Source organism: Bubalus bubalis, chromosome 9 (genome assembly GCF_019923935.1).
Source record: "Bubalus bubalis isolate 160015118507 breed Murrah chromosome 9, NDDB_SH_1, whole genome shotgun sequence".
NCBI lineage: Eukaryota > Metazoa > Chordata > Mammalia > Artiodactyla > Bovidae > Bubalus > Bubalus bubalis.
In genome coordinates, this window is record NC_059165.1 from 60,993,005 (window position 1) to 61,016,703 (window position 23,699).

Sequence of the window (23,699 nt, forward strand, 5' to 3'; positions counted from 1 at the left end):
TTTTATTTAATATGTAGCTTAAAACATTATGAACACTGAGAACTAAAATGTTTCCTTGTATGAAAACTACTCAAAAGCAGTTTTTGAAAAATGATCACCTTTTTCAACATGATACAGAGTGAGCATTTTTTCTCACTTCACAAATTATCCTATTTCTTTCTAAGTCTGGATCAGTTTCAAACATTTTATCCTTTGCACTTTCACAGTCATGAACTATCTCCAAGAGTCCCTTTAATACGAAAGTTTTGATGACATCACTTCCTCTTGGACATCATTATCCTTTTCATCACAACTACTTATCTCACTTAGAGTTAGCCTTCACAAAGTTACTCTGAGTATCCAAACTTTCTTAAACAGCAGCACTGTCAACATTTCCTCAGGCAGCAAATTCCTTCTGTAACTTGGATTTATTACTTTTCCTTTCCTTGCTGCACTTTCATCTTTGCAAATTCCCTCCTTCAAGGCTCTCTTATAAAATGCCTCATATGGGCTTATCACCAAGATACAAGGAGGCAATGCAACTACACACTGCATGAACTGAACAGCTGCAGTGATCAATCACTAACAGACCATGAAAGAAGGAACATGATTCGTCAGTGATCTCGATGCACACCTTTTATTTATGTAATGATTTGTACACTTCACAGTTAGCAGCAAAGTCTGTACTTTATGCAAGCACTCAGCTAATACACTAATATCTGAACCATGTTATTGGAGGACTGGTAATACTAAACTGTGGTAACAAATCTGAGCATACTGGATATATGGAAAGTGAGAACTGCCTCTATCAACTTCCCAGGCATATGAAACCAGTGTTTAGGAGAGGGGTTAGAACAGTGCCTGCACTCGCATACTATCCTTTTTATTGCTACTGGAATTAGTTACAGACAGATTGAGCAGGGAAAGGATGCAAAATGGCACTAAAGACACATATTAAAGAATGAAGATTCTAGATCAGGGAACACACATAATCAGGACCACAGGAGGAAGTGAGAGCCATGGAGTTCTTGTACCCTTGGGTAAGAAGTGAAAGCAGAGGCTTCCTGGCAATATGAAGTTCAGCACTGCTAGAGAATCTGTTTTCTCAGAGGCAGTAAATGAAGCTCTCCTAAAAAACTGAAGATGGAAATGGAAATGAGGGTTTGAGGTGAGTGGAAGAAACTCTGAAGCAGCTGCTATAGAAAATGAAAAAGGGAATTAACCTGAGGTAAATGAAAGAACTGTGGGAAGAACTAAAGGCCCAGAGTGAGCCAAACAGGATCAACTGAAAGTAGATTCTTAAAGCTACAGACCGTCTAAATGAATCAAAACTATTTAATGATTAGCTTACATTCAAATGGACAAGTATAAAGTCTTAAAATTTAAATTTAACTTTAATTACTTAATCTCACTGTAATAATCCACCAATTTACTCCCAGCTCTAATTTCTTTTTGCACTGTAACCCGCTCCTTCCAAATTCTCATTCCGACCCAAGTTCCTCTTAAACAATTTCATGCCTCTACAGCTAGCATGATATCATTCCAAAATAGTATCAAGTCAGATAACACGTAAGTGGAACTGAAAGGAAGAATCAAAGTAAAATACATTCACATCCACCCTCATCTCTCTTAGCTCACAACCATAATGGCAAATCTTTAACTTCATAGCTAAACATACGTTATTAGGAATGAAAATATACATGAGAAACATACTGTATGATGCATTAAAACATACACGTTTTTCTACTCACAAAACTATAAACAAATATGAAAATATCTCTTTAGCTTTACAGCAGGGGGCTCAAATTCCTGCTAAATGGTTATCTCTATAAAAGGAACATGATACTTTGAGACTGAACTGATGGCTGATAAGTTAAAAACAATAAAATGTAACTGTCAATTAGTTTACAATGCAGACATGTAAAAGTTACCACATGCACTTTCTGTACACAAAAAAGGCAAACTAGGAAAACTGAGACAGACTGCTCACAGTCAGCAGTACAGGTTGAGAATATAGCTGGTCTTCTACCCGTGACTCAATTGTCTATAGAGCCTACTACTTGGCTTCTCTTATTAGCCAAGATATAATGGACATGGAACTTAAGAGAACGCACTACTACTGTTCCATCAACCGTAAAAACAGATCTGTCAACAAGTCCATCCCCTGGCATTTCCCCCTAACTAAGCTGGGGATAAAAGTTAAGCTCCTCTGGAGTTCAAAACAAGAACAAAGGGCAACTGTAAATAAAGTAAACTAAAAACCACAGTTCTACATTAGAACAGGACAAAATAAAGGCCTTCTGAAGCAAATACCTTGAGTAAATTCCCTCCAAAACAATCTTAACTTATAAAAAATTATGGGGAAACGACAGGCTAGAAAAGTGTGTGTGGGTGTACGAGAAACAGACACACACATACAGACAGGAAAAGAAAAAAACAGAGAGAAGGCTTATTTTTTCTAACTTAAGCCTAGGAAACATGAGATATTATGAGAGATTATATTGCTCCTTTAAAACAAAGGATGTAGCTATGTTAGTGAATATACACTTCTCCCCTAACACTGTCTGGCATAGAGCAAACAAGATATTTGAACTTGGTCTGAATCCCAGCTTGGCTATTTGGGGTAACTCAGGTTGCTTCCCTGGCGGCTTAGAGGATAAAGCATCTACCCACAATACAGGAGACCCAGGTTCCATCCCTGGGTAGGGGAAGATCCCCTGGAGAAGGCAATGGCACCCCACTCCAGTACTCTTGCCTGGAAAATCCCACGGGCAGAGGAGCCTGATAGGCTATAGTCCATGGGGTCATGAAAGGCTGTTGTTGAATCACGCGAATACACCGGGATTCTTGGCCCCCCGAGGAGAAGAATTCAATCCGGGGCCAGAGATGAGGCTTGATCGCTCAGAGCTTTTGTGTAATAAAGTTTCATTCAAGTATAAAGGAGATAGAGAAAGCTTCTGACATAGGCATCAGAAGGGGGCAGAAAGAGTACCCGCTTGCTAGTGTTAACAATGAGGTTATATAATCCAAAGAATGTCTGGAGGTTGTAAAGACCTCATCAGACCTACTCCCATAATTTACATTTTAAGATAACAGCAGGTTTAATCCAAAGACTGTCCTTAGGCAGGATACATTATTGTTATATAATCCTAAGGAATGTGGAGAAAGAAAAAAGTTTGTCCTTTCTTCTTCCTTGATAATTCCAGACCCCTCTCTCCTTGGGGACCCCCCTAGACTCCCTATCAACCTGCCTAGGAAATGACTCTCTCAGTCACAAAGAGTTGGACATGACTGGGTGACTTCACTTCACTTCAGGTTGCTTCAGCTCTGTTTTCTCTTCTGTAAAATCAGAATACTATCTCCCACCCCCACTGGGCTGTTTTGAAAATTAAATGAGGTAATAAATACAAAGCTCAACAATTATTTCTGTGCCCCTTCCACTTTCCCACCTACCTTCTCCAATTCTTAAAACTATTCAGAACACTGTCATTGCTCTCACATCAATCATTTCTTAATTTTCAGAAATAAGGTCATGTTAGCAAGTTTCCTAAATGATGAAGGAAAAATTGACTTTTAATTTGTAGTGATGAAGCAGTAAAAGAGGTGCCTCCTTCACTCCAGTCTCCATAGTGCAGAAAGTGGTAAAAACTGATCCTTTTGTGATAACTACAAGCAAAGCTATAGTTACCCTTGCTGGGGGCTTCCCAGGTGGTACTTGTGGTAAAGAACCTGCCTGCCAAAGCAGGAGATGTAAGAGATGCAGATTCAATCCTTGGGTTGGGAAGATACCCCTGGAGATGGGCATGGCAACCCACTCCAGTATTCTTTGCCTTGAGAACCCCATGGACAGAGGAGCCTGGCGGGCTACAGTCCATGGGGTTGCGCAGAGTCGGACATGACTGAACTGACTTAGCATGCATGCACGGCTGGGTATTTTAGCTTCTCCATCTGATTTTTAGAATTAAGAGAGGGAGAGACCCCAGGGGAGGGGTAAGGCGGGAATTAAGCCAATCTGAAGTTCCTCCAAGTTTGTAAAAATATGTCATCTTCCTCATATATCCTATTTACAACTTCTCATCCCCAAAAGCCCATGCCATACCATAAGAATGGCTTCCAATCACAATGCCATAGCAGAGGATACCAAGTCCTCAGAAATTTAGCTATGGAAACATCTCAAGGAGACTCAAAAGATAAAGTTATATTTCTATTGGATAAACATCCAAGGGGTTCCCTGGTGGCTCAGAGGTTTAAGCTTCTACCTGGAATGCGGGAGACCTGGGTTCGATCCCTGGGTCAGGGAAGATCCCCTGGAGAAGGCAATGGCAACCTACTCCAGTACTCTTGCCTGGAGAATCCCATGGAGGGAGGAGCCTGGTAGGCTATTGTCCATGGGGTCACAAAGAGTCAGACACGACTGAGCGACTTCACTTCACTAAACATCCAAGGAGACTCAAAAGATACAGTTATATTTCTCCTAAAAACAATACTAAAGTTTGGGTAAACTCTGGGAGTTGGTGATGGACAGGGAGGCCTGGCATGCTGCAGTCCATGGGGTCGCAAGGAGTTGGACACGACCAAGAGACTGGACTGCACTGAACTGAAGGATACTTCTAATATGTTCCTTGGCCAGAACTTTTACTACCTTTAGGTGCAGAAAAAAAAGAACTCTGCCAGCCCAGCAAAGGAACATGGTTTATCTTCTGTAAATTACATAATCCACCCACTTCAGGTATCTTTATTAATGAAAAAAAAAGAATTTTTTAAAATTTCTATCTTAAATCACAGATATACAAGAATCTGTATGCACAATAAGAACAGAAATCACGTGTTTACATCATTAGGGTGGGATGGGGGAGGTGTTTCAACATACATGAAAATACTAACACAGGTGGTTTATCATCAGGTTGTATAGCACGATGGGTGATTATTTTCTACTCTGTGTGGGTTTTCTTTTTGAACTTTCTAAAATGAATGTATTTTTAAAGAAAAAAGTCTTCAAATGATTTTAAAATGTAAAATATCCTTAATTCATGTTTGTGACACATGAAACTCAGGTTTTCCTAAAAAAGAGTAACTTAAAACACTCCAAAACAGCCTATATGCAAAATTTCTTTTTTTAGAAGTATAAAAAAAAATCCCATGGCTACTAGTGTCAGTGCAAAAAAGGAAAATTAGCATACATTATGAAATAAAAGCTTCGTAAAATCAGCTATCTTGAGAAGCTTATCCAAAATATGGAAAAGCAAGGAGTAAAATAAAGAGGGGGCCCATTTGCAGCCCCAATCTCACTGTCATTATTTTTTGTTGAGTTGCTGCAGGACAAGTTCAATTATTATACAGACCTTAATAGACATTTCTTAAACAGAACATTTTATAAAAGCATATTTTATCAACTGCCAGATCCAAAAAAAAAAAGGTATTTTAAAACATCCACCCAAATATGCTTTTGAAGCCCAACAAATACAGTTCAGTGTTAAAACAACAGAGGTGTCCAGGAGAAGAGTTTAAAGCCATTTATCATCTTAAAGATGTTCCAATTATTTATTCATTTCATGATCAATTTCATGACCATATGTGGAATTCCCCCTCTCCCACTAATTTCCTGGATGACTTGCTCAAGTCACTTTGATCTCTTCATTTCAAAATGATTTTAACTGGCTAAAATTTTTCATCCTCTCAGATATCTCATACTATCCTTGTTAACAATGTTCAGTCTTTAAAACTGCCCTATTTATTACACTCCTTTTAAATTTCTGAAAACTGACTAAAACTCTGGTCATAACAATATTTAAAGAGGAGTCATTAGTTTTCCGGTTCAAAATAACTTCCTTAAATCATATTACTCCATAGAGGGTATTATTCAGCCATTAAAACTTATGTTATAGTAGAGTACTTAAAGATACTGAAAGTTGTTCAGGATCCATTAAGGGAAAAAAGTAAAATTAAGCAAAACATAATTCTACCCATGTCAGTACATTCATCAAAGACATGGGTGTAGCTATGGCTGATTCTTGTAGATGTTTGGCAGAAAACCACAAAATTCTATAAAGCAATTATCCTTCAATTAAAAAACTAAATAATTTAAGTGGCAAAAAAAATGCAGACTTCCCCGGTGGTCTGGTGGCTAAGACTCCGCACTCCCAATGCATGGGGCCCGGGTTTGATCCCTGGTCAGGGAACTAGATCCCACATACTGCAACTAAGGCCAAATAATGTTTTTGTTTTTTTTTTAAACTGGAAGGGTCTAGATTAAAATATTAACCATTGACTTCATCTATGGGTAACAACAAAACTATAACTGATTTTTAGTTCTTTTTTTGCTCTATCAAAACATGTTAACGGGAGAAAATTAACTTTTGCTAAAGGAATTTTTTAGTTCTACCCAGAGCATCCAGAGGAAGAAGAGGAAAAAAAAAACCCCAAGCAACCAACATCACAATTAAGTCTGTTACAAACAGCCCTGTACTTAACAGATGAGCATTTTAACACAGTAGAAAGCAAAAAAAAAAAAAAACCAACCCTAAATTTGAATACCTAGAACTTCCCTATCACAGGATTCCTAATTCTTGAAAGTTACTTTTTTATCACTTTAGTTCCACTGATAAAACTTACTTTATACCAAATTTTCTAAATTTATCTGATTAAAGGATCTCACCAAAAACTGATAACTGTTTTTATTTCTTTGTTATCATTCTACCAACTTTCTTTTTATAAAATAATAAACTGATAGGACCAAGTCTTCATAAAATTATTTGCCAACTTCAAGATAATCAAGGACTAGCATGCATTTTCCAACCTGTCCCAATCCCTTCCCCCCAGTCCTCAAAATTTTTAAATTCATTTTCCATGATCTGGTAATAGAGTAAGACATCTTCCATGCTCTTCAATGAAGACAAACTGGCAGTACACTTGCAACGAAAAACAGATTTTATAACATAGTACTTATGGGAAGGAACCAAATGGTGGAATATATCTGGCATAATTCACACGCCCTATGACACTCAGATGAGCATGAATAAAACACTTAATCCTCTTCGCCTTCACCTTTCCATTCATCAATGAGGGATATTCGGCAAAAACCACAGAGCCCTGAATGACAACTCCAGAGTTATAGAAAAACTGACCATGATTCGAAGAATTTCTGACAGATGACATTTTTAATGGCGTCTCTTTTCATTTTCCTGGGATGCCATTTTTAATCCACAAAACTGTTTATCTTTAGAAAATCAACCCAGAATACTTAATATCATGTTATTTAAATACTATAAGTCCATCTGAATCAGTTCAGGGAACACCTAGAAAAACTCTCAAACTATACCCTTCTCCATCCACTGTGGGTAAGAAAAGGAGTTTTGAATTTCTACTTTTTCTACTAGACAGAATGGATTTTTTTAAAAAATTAAAATAGAGTACCACACATATTCATGTTCTCATTTTCCTTACTAATTCAAGTGTGCCCTGCTGCTATTCAAAAACACTCCAAAGAGAGGCACTTACTTCCTGATTACACATTCAAATAAATGCATAACATGCATTTCAACTTGGAATCACTTTCTTAAGAAATTAACTAGTAGAAACCACTTTTCTATATCATGGTTGAAGTCAGGCCAAAGTCAAAAATTCAGTACCTAACTTCCTCAGCTACACTGTACAAATATATTAAGGCAGGAATATTATCTATCGACTGTATCTTAAAAGTATTATTATCCTGGTTAGTACTATTATTTTTGTGAGTTTAACAAGACTTTGGAGAAGGCAATAGCAACCCACTCCAGTACTCTTGCCTGGAAAATCCCATGGACGGAGGAGCCTGGTAGGCTGCAGTCCATGGGGTCGCTAAGAGTCAGTCGGACACGACTGAGCGACTTCACTTTGACTTTTCACTTTCATGCATTGGAGAAGGAAATGGCAACCCACTCCAGTGTTCTTGCCTGGAGAATCCCAGGGACGGGGGAGCCTGGTGGGCTGCCGTCTCTGGGGTCCCAGAGAGGCGGACACGACTGAAGCGACTTAGCAGTAGCAGCAGCAGCAGCAACAAGACTTTAAAAAAGGGGAGGAGCAATTTCAAAATGACAGGAAACATCAGAATTTAATAACTTCATTCTCCTTTCCTCACTCTCAAGATGGCTACACCGGAACCCAAGTCTCTGCAAAGTAGCACATGCTCACACAAAACAGTGATCCAGGGGTGGACAGCATCCCTGACACATCCCAAATGCAAGAAAATACAGCCTTCACCCTCAAAGGCTTACCATTTAAGTCAAACAGATAACTTTAAGACATAAAACACCTGGATGACAACCAGTTAATGATTTTTTGTAATTTATATTTTGCTTTTCCTGCTCAAGTTAAATGAAGAGCAACAGAAAATGGATTAAATAGAGTAGAGGAACAGGGGTCAATAATGAACAAGTTTTAAATTAATCACAGTCCTCAGGAACATATGAAGGGTAGGAATTGGTAACCCTTTACACAACAGATACAGCCATCACAGGATCACACACAAAGAGACATCCAGAAAAATAAGCAGTGAAAACAGGATGAAAAATCTACTGAGATAGCAAGGGGAAAAGACAGGATAACAAATGAGAAGGCAGAACTTAAAGCAAGAGTATGAGAAAAATCAGCAGATTTCTTGTTAAGTTTAATGAAGAAAGTGATTACACTAATCTGGAAACCTAATTAACTTAAATTTAATCTTTTTCAAAATGTTAAATGTTTCTCTGCTATTGCTCTTCCATAGCATCATTAACACTTTTTGAAGCCCGTACTCAATATTCCAGGGTAGTAATACTCGTTATTTTTCTCCTGTGAAAAATTAAAGAGCCCATGTATAAGATCCAGCTCATGATTCCAACCTGAATAAAACCACACTAACAGCACCAGACAAATTAAAATGCAGTCTCTCTCACACACCCACACAAAGCTCCTCGAAGCTATGTTTCAAGTCTTCACATCATGAACTTAGCAAGCCCAGACTTCACTCTGTCTCCTGTCTACCTCTCAAATCCTACTCGAAACAGTCACTGACAGCTGCTTTGTCCTGATCACATCTGCCTTTTAACATCTATCTTGCAGGCTGCCTATATCAGATGTGGGTACATCAGTCTAAAGCTGTCAACATCTGCACTGGACAGGAGACCAATTTTCACCTCCTTCAATCTGACTCTAGTCAGTTGCCAGGGAGAAAATTATGCCTCAAGAGCCTGACAGCTTGTGCTCAATATTCTTTTGTCGGGGATAAAATACATCATTATTTTCCCTAAAACTGCTTTGCCAAGATTTACAATAAAATAAATACACACACACATACGTACAATCACACACATATACCTGTGGGTGCACACACATTTCTCCATATGTATATACCATTTTCTCCCTTTATACAAATCATTCACACACATAACAAGGAAGAAGGCCTCTCTGTCCTCAATTTCACTACATAATTACTATGATAAATAAAAGAATGTCTCTTAGTATCAATTTAAAACCCTCACTGCCTATCCCTTCTTTATGACAATGTCCTTAAAAGACAATTTTATCAAGTAATTCTGTACTTTCAAGATTTAAAAAAGCTAAGAAGACATTTGTGCAACAAGTCCAAGTCACCAATGAACTATAACTGCTAAATCACAAGAAGGTGGTAAACTCAACAGCTTTAACTATTGTTTTAGAAGACCAATAAACACTGCTTTCTTGCTCTAAGTGACAAGACACGTTCTACAGAAAAGACAGTTCCTATAACAAATGCAACTAAGTACTGAACAACACTGACTGTTCTCATAAGCTAAAGTCCTTCCTCTACTCAAGGATAACGGGCTTGCATTATAATCAAAGTCTACCTGAAAAGGAATTATGATCCCAAAACCAGAACTGGAAAAGTCTCCAAAAAAATCTTAACACAAATACTGCCTGACATAAACAGACACAAAAGGTGGAAAACTATAAGCCAAACATTAAAATGTCTGCTTTCTGTTTACTGAACAAAGACATTTAGTAAAAAAATTTACTTATTTTCACCTTCTATCCATTTAGAGAGAAGGGGTATGTACGTGTTACTATTAAATGTTTTTCCAATATTAGAGAAATTTCCAAATACTGGAGAGGATTATTACAGTGAATTATCTAGATATTTTCATGTTGTTCACCATGTGAATAATAACACATACATGAGAGGTGACCTTAGTAGCAAGGCAGTCATGGAACAAAAATCAAAACAAATAATCTGTGAGGCAGTAAGAGCCATGGATTTAGCTGCAGTCTTTGCTCTATTCAACAGAACTCAACCACCTTTTCAAGGACTACCATAAATCAGATCCCACCATTAAAATCACTACAGACAGACACAATCACGTCTTGATTCTCAACTCCAAGTTAATGCTACCTCTGCATACCAATAGACTAGCGATGAGAAACCTAGAAGATTAGCATCTCCGGGCCAATAAGCCAAATCTCAATTTTTGAAAACCTGGCAGAATTCAAATCAATAAGAAAAATAACAGGGATTCAACAAATCTGCAAAGGAGCACTATCATTTATAAATACTTATCACTGCCCTAGAGACTCTCACAAGCACCATCATGTTTCAGATATATTCATAAACACAAAGAAATGGTCAACATCAATTACTGCAAATAATGCAAATTTTAAAAAAGAAAGTAGCATTTTATACCTCTAAAGACAGCAAAAAATATTAATGGACTATCCCATTACTTTTCAAGAAGGATAATTTGTTTTCATTAAACATCATATTACTATTATATGCTGTGCTCCTTTGGAGAACGGGGAGCTCCCACATTCCTTGTGTCCTGGGGTGAACATGCTAAATAATCTCCTTTGGCAGTAGGAAGTGTTTCAGTGCTGAACATGACCAAAGCAAAGCTAACCAGTCCCCTCCATGACTAAGATATAAACACTAAGAAAAGTTTTATCTGCTGGGATGAAAAAACTAGTACGACCACTTCCAACTAGAGGTGGGCATCTTATCCAATATGTATATATGGAAATAGAGGTAAACACAAGGAGACAAATTTGATGAAGAAAGTCACGCATCCTTGCAGTCAGTCACATCTGGCTATGCTTGAACTCTGGATCTACTCCTGGAATTGCCAAACTAAAACTTGTAAGAATTTCCCAGGTGGCTCAGTGGTAAAGAATCCACCTGCCAAGCAGGAGACACAGGTTCAATCCGTGGGTCAGAAGATCCCCTGGAGAAGGAAATGGCAACCCACTCCAGAATTCTTGCCTGGGAAACTGCATGGACGAGGAGCCTGGAGGGCTACAGTCCATGGTGTTGCAGAGTCAGACACAATTTAGCAACTCAACAACAACAAAGACCCCAAAAGTCCCTTTTTGTTTAAACAAGTTTGAGTTGAGTTTCTGTATCTTGTAATGGGTGAGGTTATATGAATATTAAGCAATATAGACAGATATAACCCCATATGTGCTGGGCTGTGCTAAGTCGCTTCAGTTGAGTCTGACTCTTTGTGACCCTATGAACTGTAGCCCACCAGGCTCCTCTGTCTATGGGATTCAAGAATACTGGAGTGGGTTGCCATGGCCTCCTCCAGGGGATCTTCCCGACCCAGGGATCGAACCCGTGTCTGTTACGTCTCCTGCATTGGTAGGTGCGTTCTTTACCACTAGTGCCACCTGGAAGCCCTACTAGAGAACAATTTAGAACATTTTGAAGTCCTAAAATCTAAGTCCCTGAGGAAACTTTCTGAATGGTTAGATGAGTACACATATATTGGAAACTCCTCCAAACTGTACACCAATCTGTATACTTTGCTATATATAATGTAAATATATACTCTTCAGTTCAGTTCAGTTGCTCAGTCGTGTCCGACTCTTTGCAGTCCGACTCCATGGACTGCAGCACGCCAGGCTTCCCTGTCCATCACCAACTCCCGGAACCTACTCAAACTCATGTCCATCATGTCAGTGATGCCATCCAACCATCTCATCCTCTGTCGTCCCCTTATCCTCCCCGCTTCAATCTTTCCCAGCATCAGGGTCTCTTCAAATGAGTCAGCTCTTTGCATCAGGTGGCCAAAGTATTGGAGCTTCAGCATCAGTCCTTCCAATGAATATTCAGGACTGATTTCCTTCAGGATGGACTGGTTGGATCTCCTTGCAGTCCAAGGGACTCTCAAGAGACTCCAACACCACAGTTCAAAAGCATCAATTCTTCAGCACTCAGCTTTCTTTATAGTCTTTCTTTCTTTATATACTCTTAATGTTTTTTTTAAAAGATCTGTGCCCCTATATTCCTACTCCAGGAATCTTAAAGATACAAATTTTTTAAAGGGAAAACATTATATGTGTAGGGTTCACTGACAACAGCATTTTTATATCAAAAACATAAAAATAACTAAGTCCAATAACAGGGAAATGATACAATAGAAAGTATATAGTTTTAAAGATTATAAATACCAAGGTTATAGTAAATCATAAAAATAATGCCTGTTATTAGTTTAAAATTTTTAAAAGAAAACAGTAAAATGGTATAAGCTAGAAATAAAATGCATATATGTAGCCAAGGAATTAAAAAGAAACAGAAAACTAAAAAAGACTATAATAACCCCCCAAAAATGTAAATCTAACAAAATATAGAGGATATATTTATTGTATATATACATGCTGCTCAACACCAATGAAAGAAATTTTAAAAAGATCTAAATAGATGAAAATGTATTTTGTTCATAAAAGACTCAGAGTAAAAATGTTGACTCTCCCCAAAGTTTAATGTAATCCCTATCAAAATCCCAGATTTTCTATAGACAAGATTATCTAAGATTTATGTGGAAAAGCAAAAAGAAAAAACTAGAATAGCTAAAACAATTCAGAAAAAGAATAAAGAGGGAGAAATCACTCAACCCAATTTTGAGACTCATAACTACAGCAATAAAGACTGTGAGCATTGGCTGAGGGATAGACACATAGATAATAGAACAAAATAGAGAACCCAGAAATAATCCCACACAAGTACAGCTTGATTGATTTTTTTTCCCCAGCTGACTGATTTCTAACAGGGTGCAAAAGCAACTCAATGAAATATTCTTTTCAACAAATGATACTGGAACAACTAGATGTTCACAAAGGAAAAAAGAACTCAACCTAAACCTCACATGCTATACAAAAATAATCCAAAATGAGCCCAAGAGTTAAAAGTAAAACATAGAATTTCTAAAAGAAAATAGGAGAAAATCTTCATGAGCTAAATAAAGCTTGTTAAAGAATTCTTAGACATGACACCAAAAGCATGATCCATACACTGGGAGAGGGGAATCAATAAATTGGACTTCACCAAAATTAAAAACTTAGTATGCTATTTAAAACTTAGATCTGTTAAGAGGGTGAAAAGACAGGCTACATCCACATTACGGAGTACTCACAGTATACCTGCCTGTAATTAAAAAGCTACATTGGAGGGCTCTCAAGGGCAGCATGTTGAGTTGTGTGTGTGTGTGTGTGTGTGTTGGGGGAGGGGGGGGGAGTGGGGAAAACCAATCTCAAAAGATCATACATTGTATGATTCCATTTATACAATATTCTTGAAATGACAGAATTAGAGATGGAGACAGATTAGATGCTAAGGGTGAGGGATGATGGGGAATGTAAGCAACATGGGTATGACTATAACAGGTATCAAGAGGGAGAGCTTTGTGGTGATGGAATAGTTGTATATCTTGTTTACAGAGGTGGCTGTACAAATCTTCACAAGTTAAAACCAGAGAATTGCTGTGCCAATGTCAATTTCCTGCTGCTGATATAGTACTATAGTTCCATAAAATGTAAGCATTGAGGGAAACTGGGTAAATGGTATACTGGACTACTCTATACTATATTTGCAACTCCCTGTTAATCAAAATTAAAAGTTAAAAAAAAAAATCTGTTACTTAACTTTTTATTAGTGTAAATAAACACTGAAGCAAACAATGTAACAGAATTTTTCATTTGACAGAAGACTGCACAGCAAAATCTGAGTGGCTCTAAGTTGATGAGAGTATGTTAATGTTAGGTAATTCACCTGGAGTTTTTAGTAGCACACACTGCCTCAATATATACCCTAAGTGATTAATGTCTGAGGAAGATATTTTAATTTTTCACATACCAGGTCCCTCAGCTTTATCTATAAAGAGCAGCCGTCTATACAGGCCAAGCTGGCAGTAAACCTGCATGCCTGTGTGCGTGCGCTTAGTTGCTAAGTCGTGTCCAACTCTTGGCAACCGCATGACTGCATGACAACTGGCCAATTCTCCCTTTCCATGATCTGTCGCAGCAGTCCCTTCCTTAACAGCACCATCTCACCTCCCGCGACCCCAGTGGTTTCCTGACTGTTAGTCCAGCCTCCAGGCTCTCCCCCAACCCCTTTAAGGCTTCCTGTACACACCTGAGAAACTAATCTTCCCTAAACACCATTTCTTTTCATAGTCCATGTTATCCAGATGGTAGAACTTCTTAAAACAGGAACAAAGTTAAGGAGACATATTTCAGTTTAATTTAAGAAGAAAAAGGCGTTAAAAATAAACACAAAGCCATGTTGGAAAAAGCTGCTTCCAGAGGTGCGAATCCTGTGTCACTAGATATATTTAAGTATATGGGAACCTGAACCTGGGAGACCTATTACAGCCACAGAACTCTCTAACTTGGTATCATTTCCCTGATAGTTCTCCCTTCTTCACTTAGCATTCCAAGCCACCTCTAAAACCTAGCTCCAAGCTCTTTTGTATCCAACCTCTCCTCCCAGCACTCCTCTCGAGTCAGAGCCTTTACTGTTCCCTGTGCACATCTTGCTTTGTCTGCTGCTTTTCTTATCTGAATGACTTTTTCTCCCTCCCTTCTTTTACCTTTCAAGATCCAGTACACCTTCAGGAAGATTTTCTAATCCCGTGCGTACGTTCTTATTCCATTCCATTCTTTGCATGCTACTCATGCTATTAATTTTTTATGTCCATATGTCCTGATTATAAGCTCCAAGACAAAAAAAAACAGTAAAAACAGCCTCCTGTCTGCTAGAAGACAGTCTCTCTCTCCTTTTTTAATATTATTTTGGCCACTCTGCACTACATGCTCAATCCTAGTTTCTTGACCAGGAATCAAACCCAGGCCCCCTACAGTGGAAGCACAGAGTCCTAACCAATGACCCTCCAGGGAATTCCCCAAAACAGTCTCTCTTCACGAGAGACCGCACATGGTCACCCAACCCTTTCCCCACTCTGGCCTAACACAAGCTTCTCCCCAGGAAATCCACTGTTGTGAACCTACAGCTCACCAATCATCTACCCCTTTGCTGAGAAGAGTATCTTTAGAAGCCGTGTGAGAATATGAGAATACACAAAGGTGCACCTGAGACTCTTGGGACCTTCTCCCTCATTCACCCAGAAATGCCCATGAGCTGTAGGGAAGAAGTTACTGATGCAGCAGCAAGTCTCTGTTCTTGGCCTTTGAGATCTACTGTAAATTGTAGCTAATGGATTAAAAAACACTGTTCTAGTAGAAACCATTCCTCATCACTTAACTTCCTATTTATTACTATCATCACTGGTCCTCCTTTTTAAAAGTCTCCCCCCTTTTCAAACAAGTGTCAATTAGGCTTTCCCATCTCTGCCTCTTGGATGTCCCCTAACCAGTTAAGAGCCCTCTTTTTCTCATCAGAGCCCTATTCAAGTATCCATGAAATACTTTTAGATACTCTTTGCAACACATAGGTATTGTTAAAGTATGTATGTATAATGAAAGGCTGCTAATGGGTATGAGATTTATTTTGGGAGTGGTGAAAATGTTCTGGAATTAAATAATGGTGAAGCTGCACAACTCGGTGAATATACTGAAAACCACTGAATCGTATACATTTTAAAATGGTGAATTTGTGTAGTGAATTATCTCTCTTTTTTTTTTTTTAAAGGTAAGATTCTCCACCAGTATCCCAGTACTTACATTTGGCACTGGGGCGAAAATATCTTAATTTTTAAGAAACACCTTTTCTCACATACTTCTTGGAGAACATAGTCAATTACCTTCCTCAAACATTTAAGTGCCTATCATAGACAGGCACCATGATAGCTGCCACAGAAAACAATTGCCAGACCATCACAGAACCTATGCTGCTAGAGCCTAAGAGGGGAAGATAACTAGCTATGTAACTATCACTGTGCCAAGAGCTAGGAAGAAAAAGTATAAAGGTAAGAATGACCTAATCAGAGTGGGAAATGTGAGGGTGGGCAGGGTCCCCAAAAAACATATCTCTAAGAGACACATGTAAGCTTCAGCCCGTATCAGGTAGTTAACAACTAATGTGGGCTGACAAGCAGTACAACAAAACCCCTGTTTCACAGGGGTTTGGAGGCCATGCAATTGTTTACTGGCTCCCATTCACCACAGGAGACTCACCTGGTCTTGAGGTAAAGCAACCCTGCATTTATGTATGTGTATGTTTTACCCACTGACAGTGTTATGATAAGGTTTTAGTGTCCTCACAAATGTTTGTGTTTATTATTCATGTAATCAGGGGCAAATACAAAAAGAAAATTAAGTTATGCTGAAAAACTGCATACATTCAAGTCTCTGATTATTAATGATTGCACAGAAGAGCACAGACAGAGCTTATACAAGCTCAAAAGATATAGAAGGTTCAATTTTTGGCTCAAAAGCATTATAAATAAGAACATAAATCAACTATTTATTCGAAGACAGTAAGCTCACACCTTTAACCCTAGATTAGAGGTCAGCTAACTATGGCCTGTGTGGGTCAAATCTAGCCAATCCACCATTTTCATAAATAAGTTTTACTGGAATATAGCCATGCCCATTTGTTTTTACACTGAATAGCTGCTTTCCCAACACAACTGCTGAACTCAATAGTGTTAAGAGAAACCTTATCGCCAATAAGGTCTAAAATCCTTACTACTTGGCCAACTTGTACTGGATGACAGTAGCCCACACTGATTCAGAACAAAAACATCTTTTTATACATCCTTCAGCAATTTAAAGATGTTCCAGTGGATAAGCAACACACTTGAAATGCAAAGAACTCTACTTCATTAGTCAATCCACCATGGAGTTCTTGATAAATTTTAATTACTCTACATTTTATATACCAGTAAAATTCAGAGCAGTTAGGTCAGAGTTTTCCATAAGTGCTCAGGATTGCTGAAAGCAGGCCTGGGAAAGGTTTTTGTATTAATTATATATTCCTGCCCAATAAATTACCCCCAAGTAAGTATCTTAAACATTTATTATCTCCCCAAGTTTTCTGTGGGTCAGGAATTCAGGGTTGGCTGGGGCTGCCATCATCTGAAACTTAACTATAGTTAGATATCTTCTAAGGTGGCTTGGTTACATGCTTGGTAAACTGGTACAAGAGACATCAGTTCCTCTCCACAAGACCTCCTGAGTGTCCTCATAACCTAGCCAGCTTCCCCTGGAGTCAATAATCCATGAGAAAGAGATAGGAAAACACAACACTCTCCTTAGGACTTTGCTTCGAAAGTAGATAGTGTAACTTCCACACCACATTCTATTTCTTTACAGAACTAAGAGTCTCTAAGTACAACACATATTCAAGAAAGTCAAAGTTAGGCCTCATTTTTTAAGGAAAAGGTGTTAAAAGAATCTTCATATATTAACATCACTTCAGGGTTTCAAATGATGAGCAAACAGCTTCAACAACATAACCTACAAGGTTTGGTTGACTCAAGAATCTGTGCTTAACCATTATCATACCATGTATTTTGTTCTATTTGTCATAGGAGAGAGACGGTATCACTATTTGTTAACATTCGCCAAAGAAAAAAGTAAGCCAACAGAAGAAAGGCAAAGTACTCCAGTTTTTCACATCTGACACAGTAACAGTGATGGGAGGCAGTTATACATTTGCTTTAGTTTTAGTTCTGTTTTGTTTTCCCGCAAGGAGAAGGAAAATTATGGAGACGAGATCATGAACAGATCAAAAATAATTGCAAAGTTGTACCGGAACAGATAGCATTTATGATTCAGTGCCACATAAAAAATTTTCTCAGATACAAACAATAATAACAGAAACTGAAATTTAGATGTGCATTCACAATTGGGAGGGGTGGGGCTGTGCTTGGGAGGTGGGAGGGTGTATTATATCACAATTGCTACAGATGTGTATCAGAGTAACTTCTGGAACAAGGAACATATATAGTAGGGGGAAAAAGTTATTTGTTACAATTCAACGTATTTTGAAAATAAATGTCTCTGTAGACCCATAAGCACTTGACCAAATTCACCTGTTAATACTGTGAGTTTCATTAGGGGAAGTAAGAAGACCAAGGAAGCAAAACTTTCTCACAGAGGGCAGAGAAATAACAGTCATCCTGATTTCCTCAGCAAAAAGCTCAAAAATGGTCCTGAATCAGACAATTAAATCACTTTAAGTTCAATCAAAATTCACTCTGCCAGGTTGAACAGTTTCCCTCCAAAATTGAGATCCTCCCAGAATCTGTGAATGTGGCTTTATTTAGATACAGGGTCCTTGTAGATATAACCAAATTAAGATGAGGTCATCCTGGATTAGAGTGGACCCCAATTCAATGACTAACATCCTCTTAAGAGGGAACTTGGCAACACAGATACATGGAGAGTACTATGTGACAAAAAAAGCCAGATACTGGAGGGACCTGTCTACCTGTCAAGGAACACCAAGGACTGCCAGCAACAAGCAGAAGCTAGGAAAGAACATGGAACAGTCTTCAACTAAGGCCCCAAGAATGAATCCTGCTGACACCTTGATTTCAGATATCTAGCCTCCAGAATGCCAAAAAAATAAATTTCTGTTGTTCTAAGTTACCAAATTAGTAGTCATTTACTATGGCAGCCAGAGAAAACTAACACATCCACTCAGCTAGGATTATTCAACTTAAGTAATCTCACCATTTTCAGTATTAGAAAGATTTATTCACAAACTCAGAACAATAGGAGATAGCATCTCCATTTAATGCCTTGCCCTTTTTGGGTACTGTCACAGGGATGAATTTGACACGTCCATTGAGTCAGTGATGCCATCCAGCCATCTCATCCTCTGGCGTCCCCTTCTCCTCCTGCCCCCAATCCCTCCCAGCATCAGAGTCTTTTCCAATGAGTCAACTCTTTGCATGAGGTGGCCAAAGTACTGGGGTTTCAGCTTCAGCATCATTCCTTCCAAAGAAATCCCAAGGCTGATCTCCTTCAGAATGGACTGGTTGGATCTCCTTCCAGTCCAAGGGACTCTCAGGAGTCTTCTCCAACACCACAGTTCAAAAGCATCAATTCTTTGGCGCTCAGCCTTCTTCACAGTCCAACTCTCACATCCATACATGACCACAGGAAAAACTATAGCCTGCCCCATATATTTCCCATCAAATTGTGTTACAACATTCCTACAACTATTACTTAGAACATTGGAGAGAACTGGATTCAGTTTCTCCAAAAAAGATGTTCGTTAATCACTCCTGATTAAAGCTTAAGCCAGTACAACTTAATACATTTCCAATAAGTGAATATTTGTAGTTACTTGAGCAACTGGCAATATATAAGAATGAAAATATTGACCACAAAGTCACCTTCAAGGATTATTTTTCTAAAAAAGCCTGGCTCTCCCCATACAAAAAGTGGTATTGACCTACCTTGTTTTCGAACATCTTCTACAGCAGCCACGAGCTCCTCCTTGAGAAACTGACTCTCCTTTGCAATTTTATCCCCCTTCTCCAAGAAATTCTCAGTTGCTTGTTCAACAGATGCAGCCAAAACATGGGCCTTCTTAGAACGACCTCTCTTCTTATTAGAGGGCCCCTTGCTATTGGTGTTTACCAAGGTTGTAACCTAAAAGTTTCAATTTTGAAAATTAAACTGTAGCCAACTAAAATTAAAAGAAAAAAAAAAACACTAAGAGTAACATCTTTACAGATAGCAAGAATAAATTACTCATAGTAAAATGAAACATCACATTTATGAGAGTCTAGTAAGTAATAACAAATAAGATAAAATTCTCTCCATATTTTAAAATATTCAGCAATGATACACCATATTTAGTTTCCAAAATAATTTAGCTATCTCAATATGTAAGTTAAGATTTATAATGAATATTTTAACTTCTCAAACATGATCATTAGGCTTTTAAGCTTCATTTTACAGATTAAAAACTAACAATAAACAAATTACATGTTTCTATTATGTCATCAAGAAGTTTAGAAAGGCGTTAACAATGAATTTTGGAGCCCAAGAAAATAATTTATTTATAATTTTAAAATATTTTATATCTATATTTAAAATATCTTTATTTATATTTAAAATATTTATTTTCTTGAGCTCCAAAATCACTGCAGATGGTGACTACAACCATGCCACTACCTCTCATTTTTGTGCTCGAGTACAATGTCTGTCTCCCTCACACTCACACACAGACACAGACACGTGCCAAAATGCTACATGTGCACAGCAAGCTGCTAACACTTTAATGAAATGTCATCACACTGTGATATTTGTATTTGTAACAGAACATACCAAACCTACGCTCTCAAATTAAATGACCTTCTAACTGATGCTGGACAACAAAAGGTGTATTAAGCAGGGTGAACAGACTTAATAGTCAAGGTTCCATATCCTATCTTTCTTAGAAATAATTTTAAGTATTAAGTGGTGTGCACTGCATACCACTAGCCCCTATTACTGCCAATCAAGACTGAAGAAAATGGCATCAAATATATTTCTAAAAGGCTAAATGAATCCACACATAAATATTTAATTATTAGTGGAGCCAAACTGTCTCATTACTATCAGCCTAAACTCAACCACTCAAATTAAGGCTTTGAACTAAACAACTGTGCCCTGTGTTTATTACCCAGGCCTACTATTATGGAACCATATTATAACAACTATGTATTTGTTTGCAGATTCTTACCTGGGTAACAAGAGGCTCTAACAGTCTTTCAACTGCCAGAGTCCTGATCTCTAGACTTTTGGGGTCCCATTTGAAGTTTATGTTGCCTGTGTGGACAGCAGTCATTTCTGAAAGAGAAACAGCCAGTAAGGCAAATATCAAACACACATATGAAACATAAAAAATTTTCTCTTACTCAAGGACTTTTTTACACCAGGAAAGTTACAGTCACCACAAGATGAAAGAAATTCTTACCCGCCTGCACATGAGGGCCCAGTAACTCTTACAACCTCTTACACATAAGATTTTGAGTTTACAAACATTATGGGTACTACAAGAAGGCATTCCCAAATCATGAGCTTTTCCCCTTGGGCTTCTCTGGCACCAAGGCACTTCTACCTCCAGTTTTTTCATACTAACCTAGAATCGGGATGAAAAGCTCAAGGAAAAGAAGGCTAATACAGAAGACGCTGATTTGTCTTATTCCGCAATGGTTATAACACACTATTATCTAAAAGGTAAACCTCACTTCATTTTCTGATGGATTCTTAGAGAATATCTTATCTTACTGTATTAAAACCTAACACTTCAATCTACTGTCTTCTGTACCTACAGCTATTATCACTCACAGCCTGAAGAAATTTCAAGTCACACCTAGTCAAGTATCACTGTATCACTGTCAAGGTAAACTTCTATTAGACAGAGGTCTTAAGACTAAGGGAAAAGACTTCAGCCATAATACCAAGCAGTTGGTGTTTGCTTCTAAAAGCAGTGCCTCAAAGATTAAACAGAAAAACAGGTGAGGTATGTAGATGAGGTAAACACTAAACAACCTGTTCATAGAAATACAAATCTTAAAAGGGTGCATTCTTATGAATTTTTACCTCTTGATTTTCACTCTAAAAGAAAAATGAAGGTCCATGGACAAACCTGGGTACAATGATGTTTACAAAAGCACTATATATAGTCATTAAAATCTGGAAACTATCTATATTTCAAAAAATAGACCACTAAATAAATAAATCACAGAACCAATCACAAAATTGGATACTGTGCTGCTCTTAAAAAACTACAGTAACAAAATTTAGGAAGAAATAATAGTATTCTCACTGCCCAGGTCTTTATTTCTATTAAGTACTAATGCCTTTAAAAAAAAAATTTTTTTAAAAAGGTATATTCCAGGTCTGATATATCCTATCATGCAGAAAGCAAGGAAAGACACAATGACTAACAAGAGCATATTAAAAAAGATACAAGAACCAAGGGCTCCACTGGCTAAATTCACAAGTTGAATATCAAAAAGATGACTGTAACTGCCTATTAGCTATCCTATGACCATGCATGGTCAGTCACCTCAATTGTGTCCAACTCTTTGCAACCCTATGGACCATAGGCCACGAAGCTCCTCTGTCCATGGGATTCTCCAGGTAAGAAATCTGGAGTGGGCCGCCATGCCTTCCTCCAGGGGATCTTCCTGACCCAACCCATGTTCTCTTGCACTGCAGGTGGATTTTTTACCTCTGAGCCACAGGGGAAGCTCTAAGGATCCTCAAAAGGAAAGAAAGGGGTAAGAAAATTTCTGTACCATAAATGTACAATAGAATTAAAAAATGACCATTTTGTAAACCCCAATGTAATAACTGATTCAAACTAGGACTATCAATGGATATTAACACCATTAGGTGATGGACTACTGGGGAACAGACTATCTGTAAGGTGCCAAACTATCACCTGACAGGTTTCACTTCTATAATTACAAAGGGGGCAAGACATATCTTTACAACACTGAGATCTAATGGCCATCTCCTTAAGTAACAAAATTTAGCATTGCTAACAATGCAACTCTGATATTACATGCCTCACATGCCATGCCTTGGCATGTGAAGTGCCCTATATGAAGTGCCCTATATTCCCTAAAAAGTATTCTTAATGAAAAAAAAAAGTTTTAGATGTTTTTCAAGAGCCCCAGTATTATATAAACTGAGCAAAGTTAATTGTCCAAGAGAAAAATGAAAATTAAATATTTAACCTGAGTCTAATGAAGCCTCTGCATAGGGATTCTAAGCCTTTTTCAATGCAGGGATCCCTTAAGCAGTCTAGTGAATCTTATAGACTAATGTTGTCTGGTAGAAATATAATACAAGCCACCTATGCAATTTAAATTTTTCTAGTAGCCACATTAAAAAGTAGAAAGAAACTAATGAATTTATTTATTTAACACAGTATATCCAGAATATTATCATTTCATTATGTAACTGATTTTTTAAAATTACTGATTACATAAGATAGTTTAAAAGTACTAAGTGTTGGAAATCTAGGTGTGTTTTACATTTAAGGCATATTTACATTCAGACAAGTCACCTTTCCAGTGCTCAGTAGCCACATGTGGATAGTGGCTTCAGTACTGCACGGTGCAGCTACAGACCCTTTCTCAGAATTTTTTTTTAAATGCATGAAATACAATTCAAAAGATTACAAAGGAAACATATATATTGAGATTTAGCTATCAAAAGCAATATATATGCTCTTTATTAACATACTAAATAAGATGTCAAGAATTCTGATAACTACTTCAAAGTAATAATGAACACACACTTTTTCAAGATAGATTACAATTACTTCATGTATGAAAAGCCCTGAGATTCCTACTGTTGGGACAAAGTTATAGGTTCAACTGAAGTTGGAGTTTGTTTTCTATTGTTAATAATAAATTCCTATTAATAATAACAAAGACAAAACTTTTCCAATCCATATTCAGTGCAGGTTCAAAAACCCTAACCTGAACTGAATTTCACAGAAGTATATAAGGGATACAGATGCATGTTAAATACCACAA

General features: G+C 37.7%; 1 protein-coding gene across 1 annotated transcript in view; it reads right to left on the reverse strand.

The window, feature by feature from the left end:
• Positions 1 to 23,699, reverse strand: part of CTNNA1 (catenin alpha 1) — a 179,110-nt gene that overhangs the window by 132,593 nt on the left and 22,818 nt on the right. Inside the window, exons 2-3 of the mRNA XM_006070838.4 lie at positions 20,885 to 20,991; positions 19,611 to 19,806 (exon numbers count right to left, since the gene is read on the reverse strand). Coding sequence (XP_006070900.3) covers positions 19,611 to 19,806; positions 20,885 to 20,989 — 301 coding nt within the window. The 5' untranslated portion in view covers positions 20,990 to 20,991. The remainder of the gene's footprint in view (positions 1 to 19,610; positions 19,807 to 20,884; positions 20,992 to 23,699) is intronic.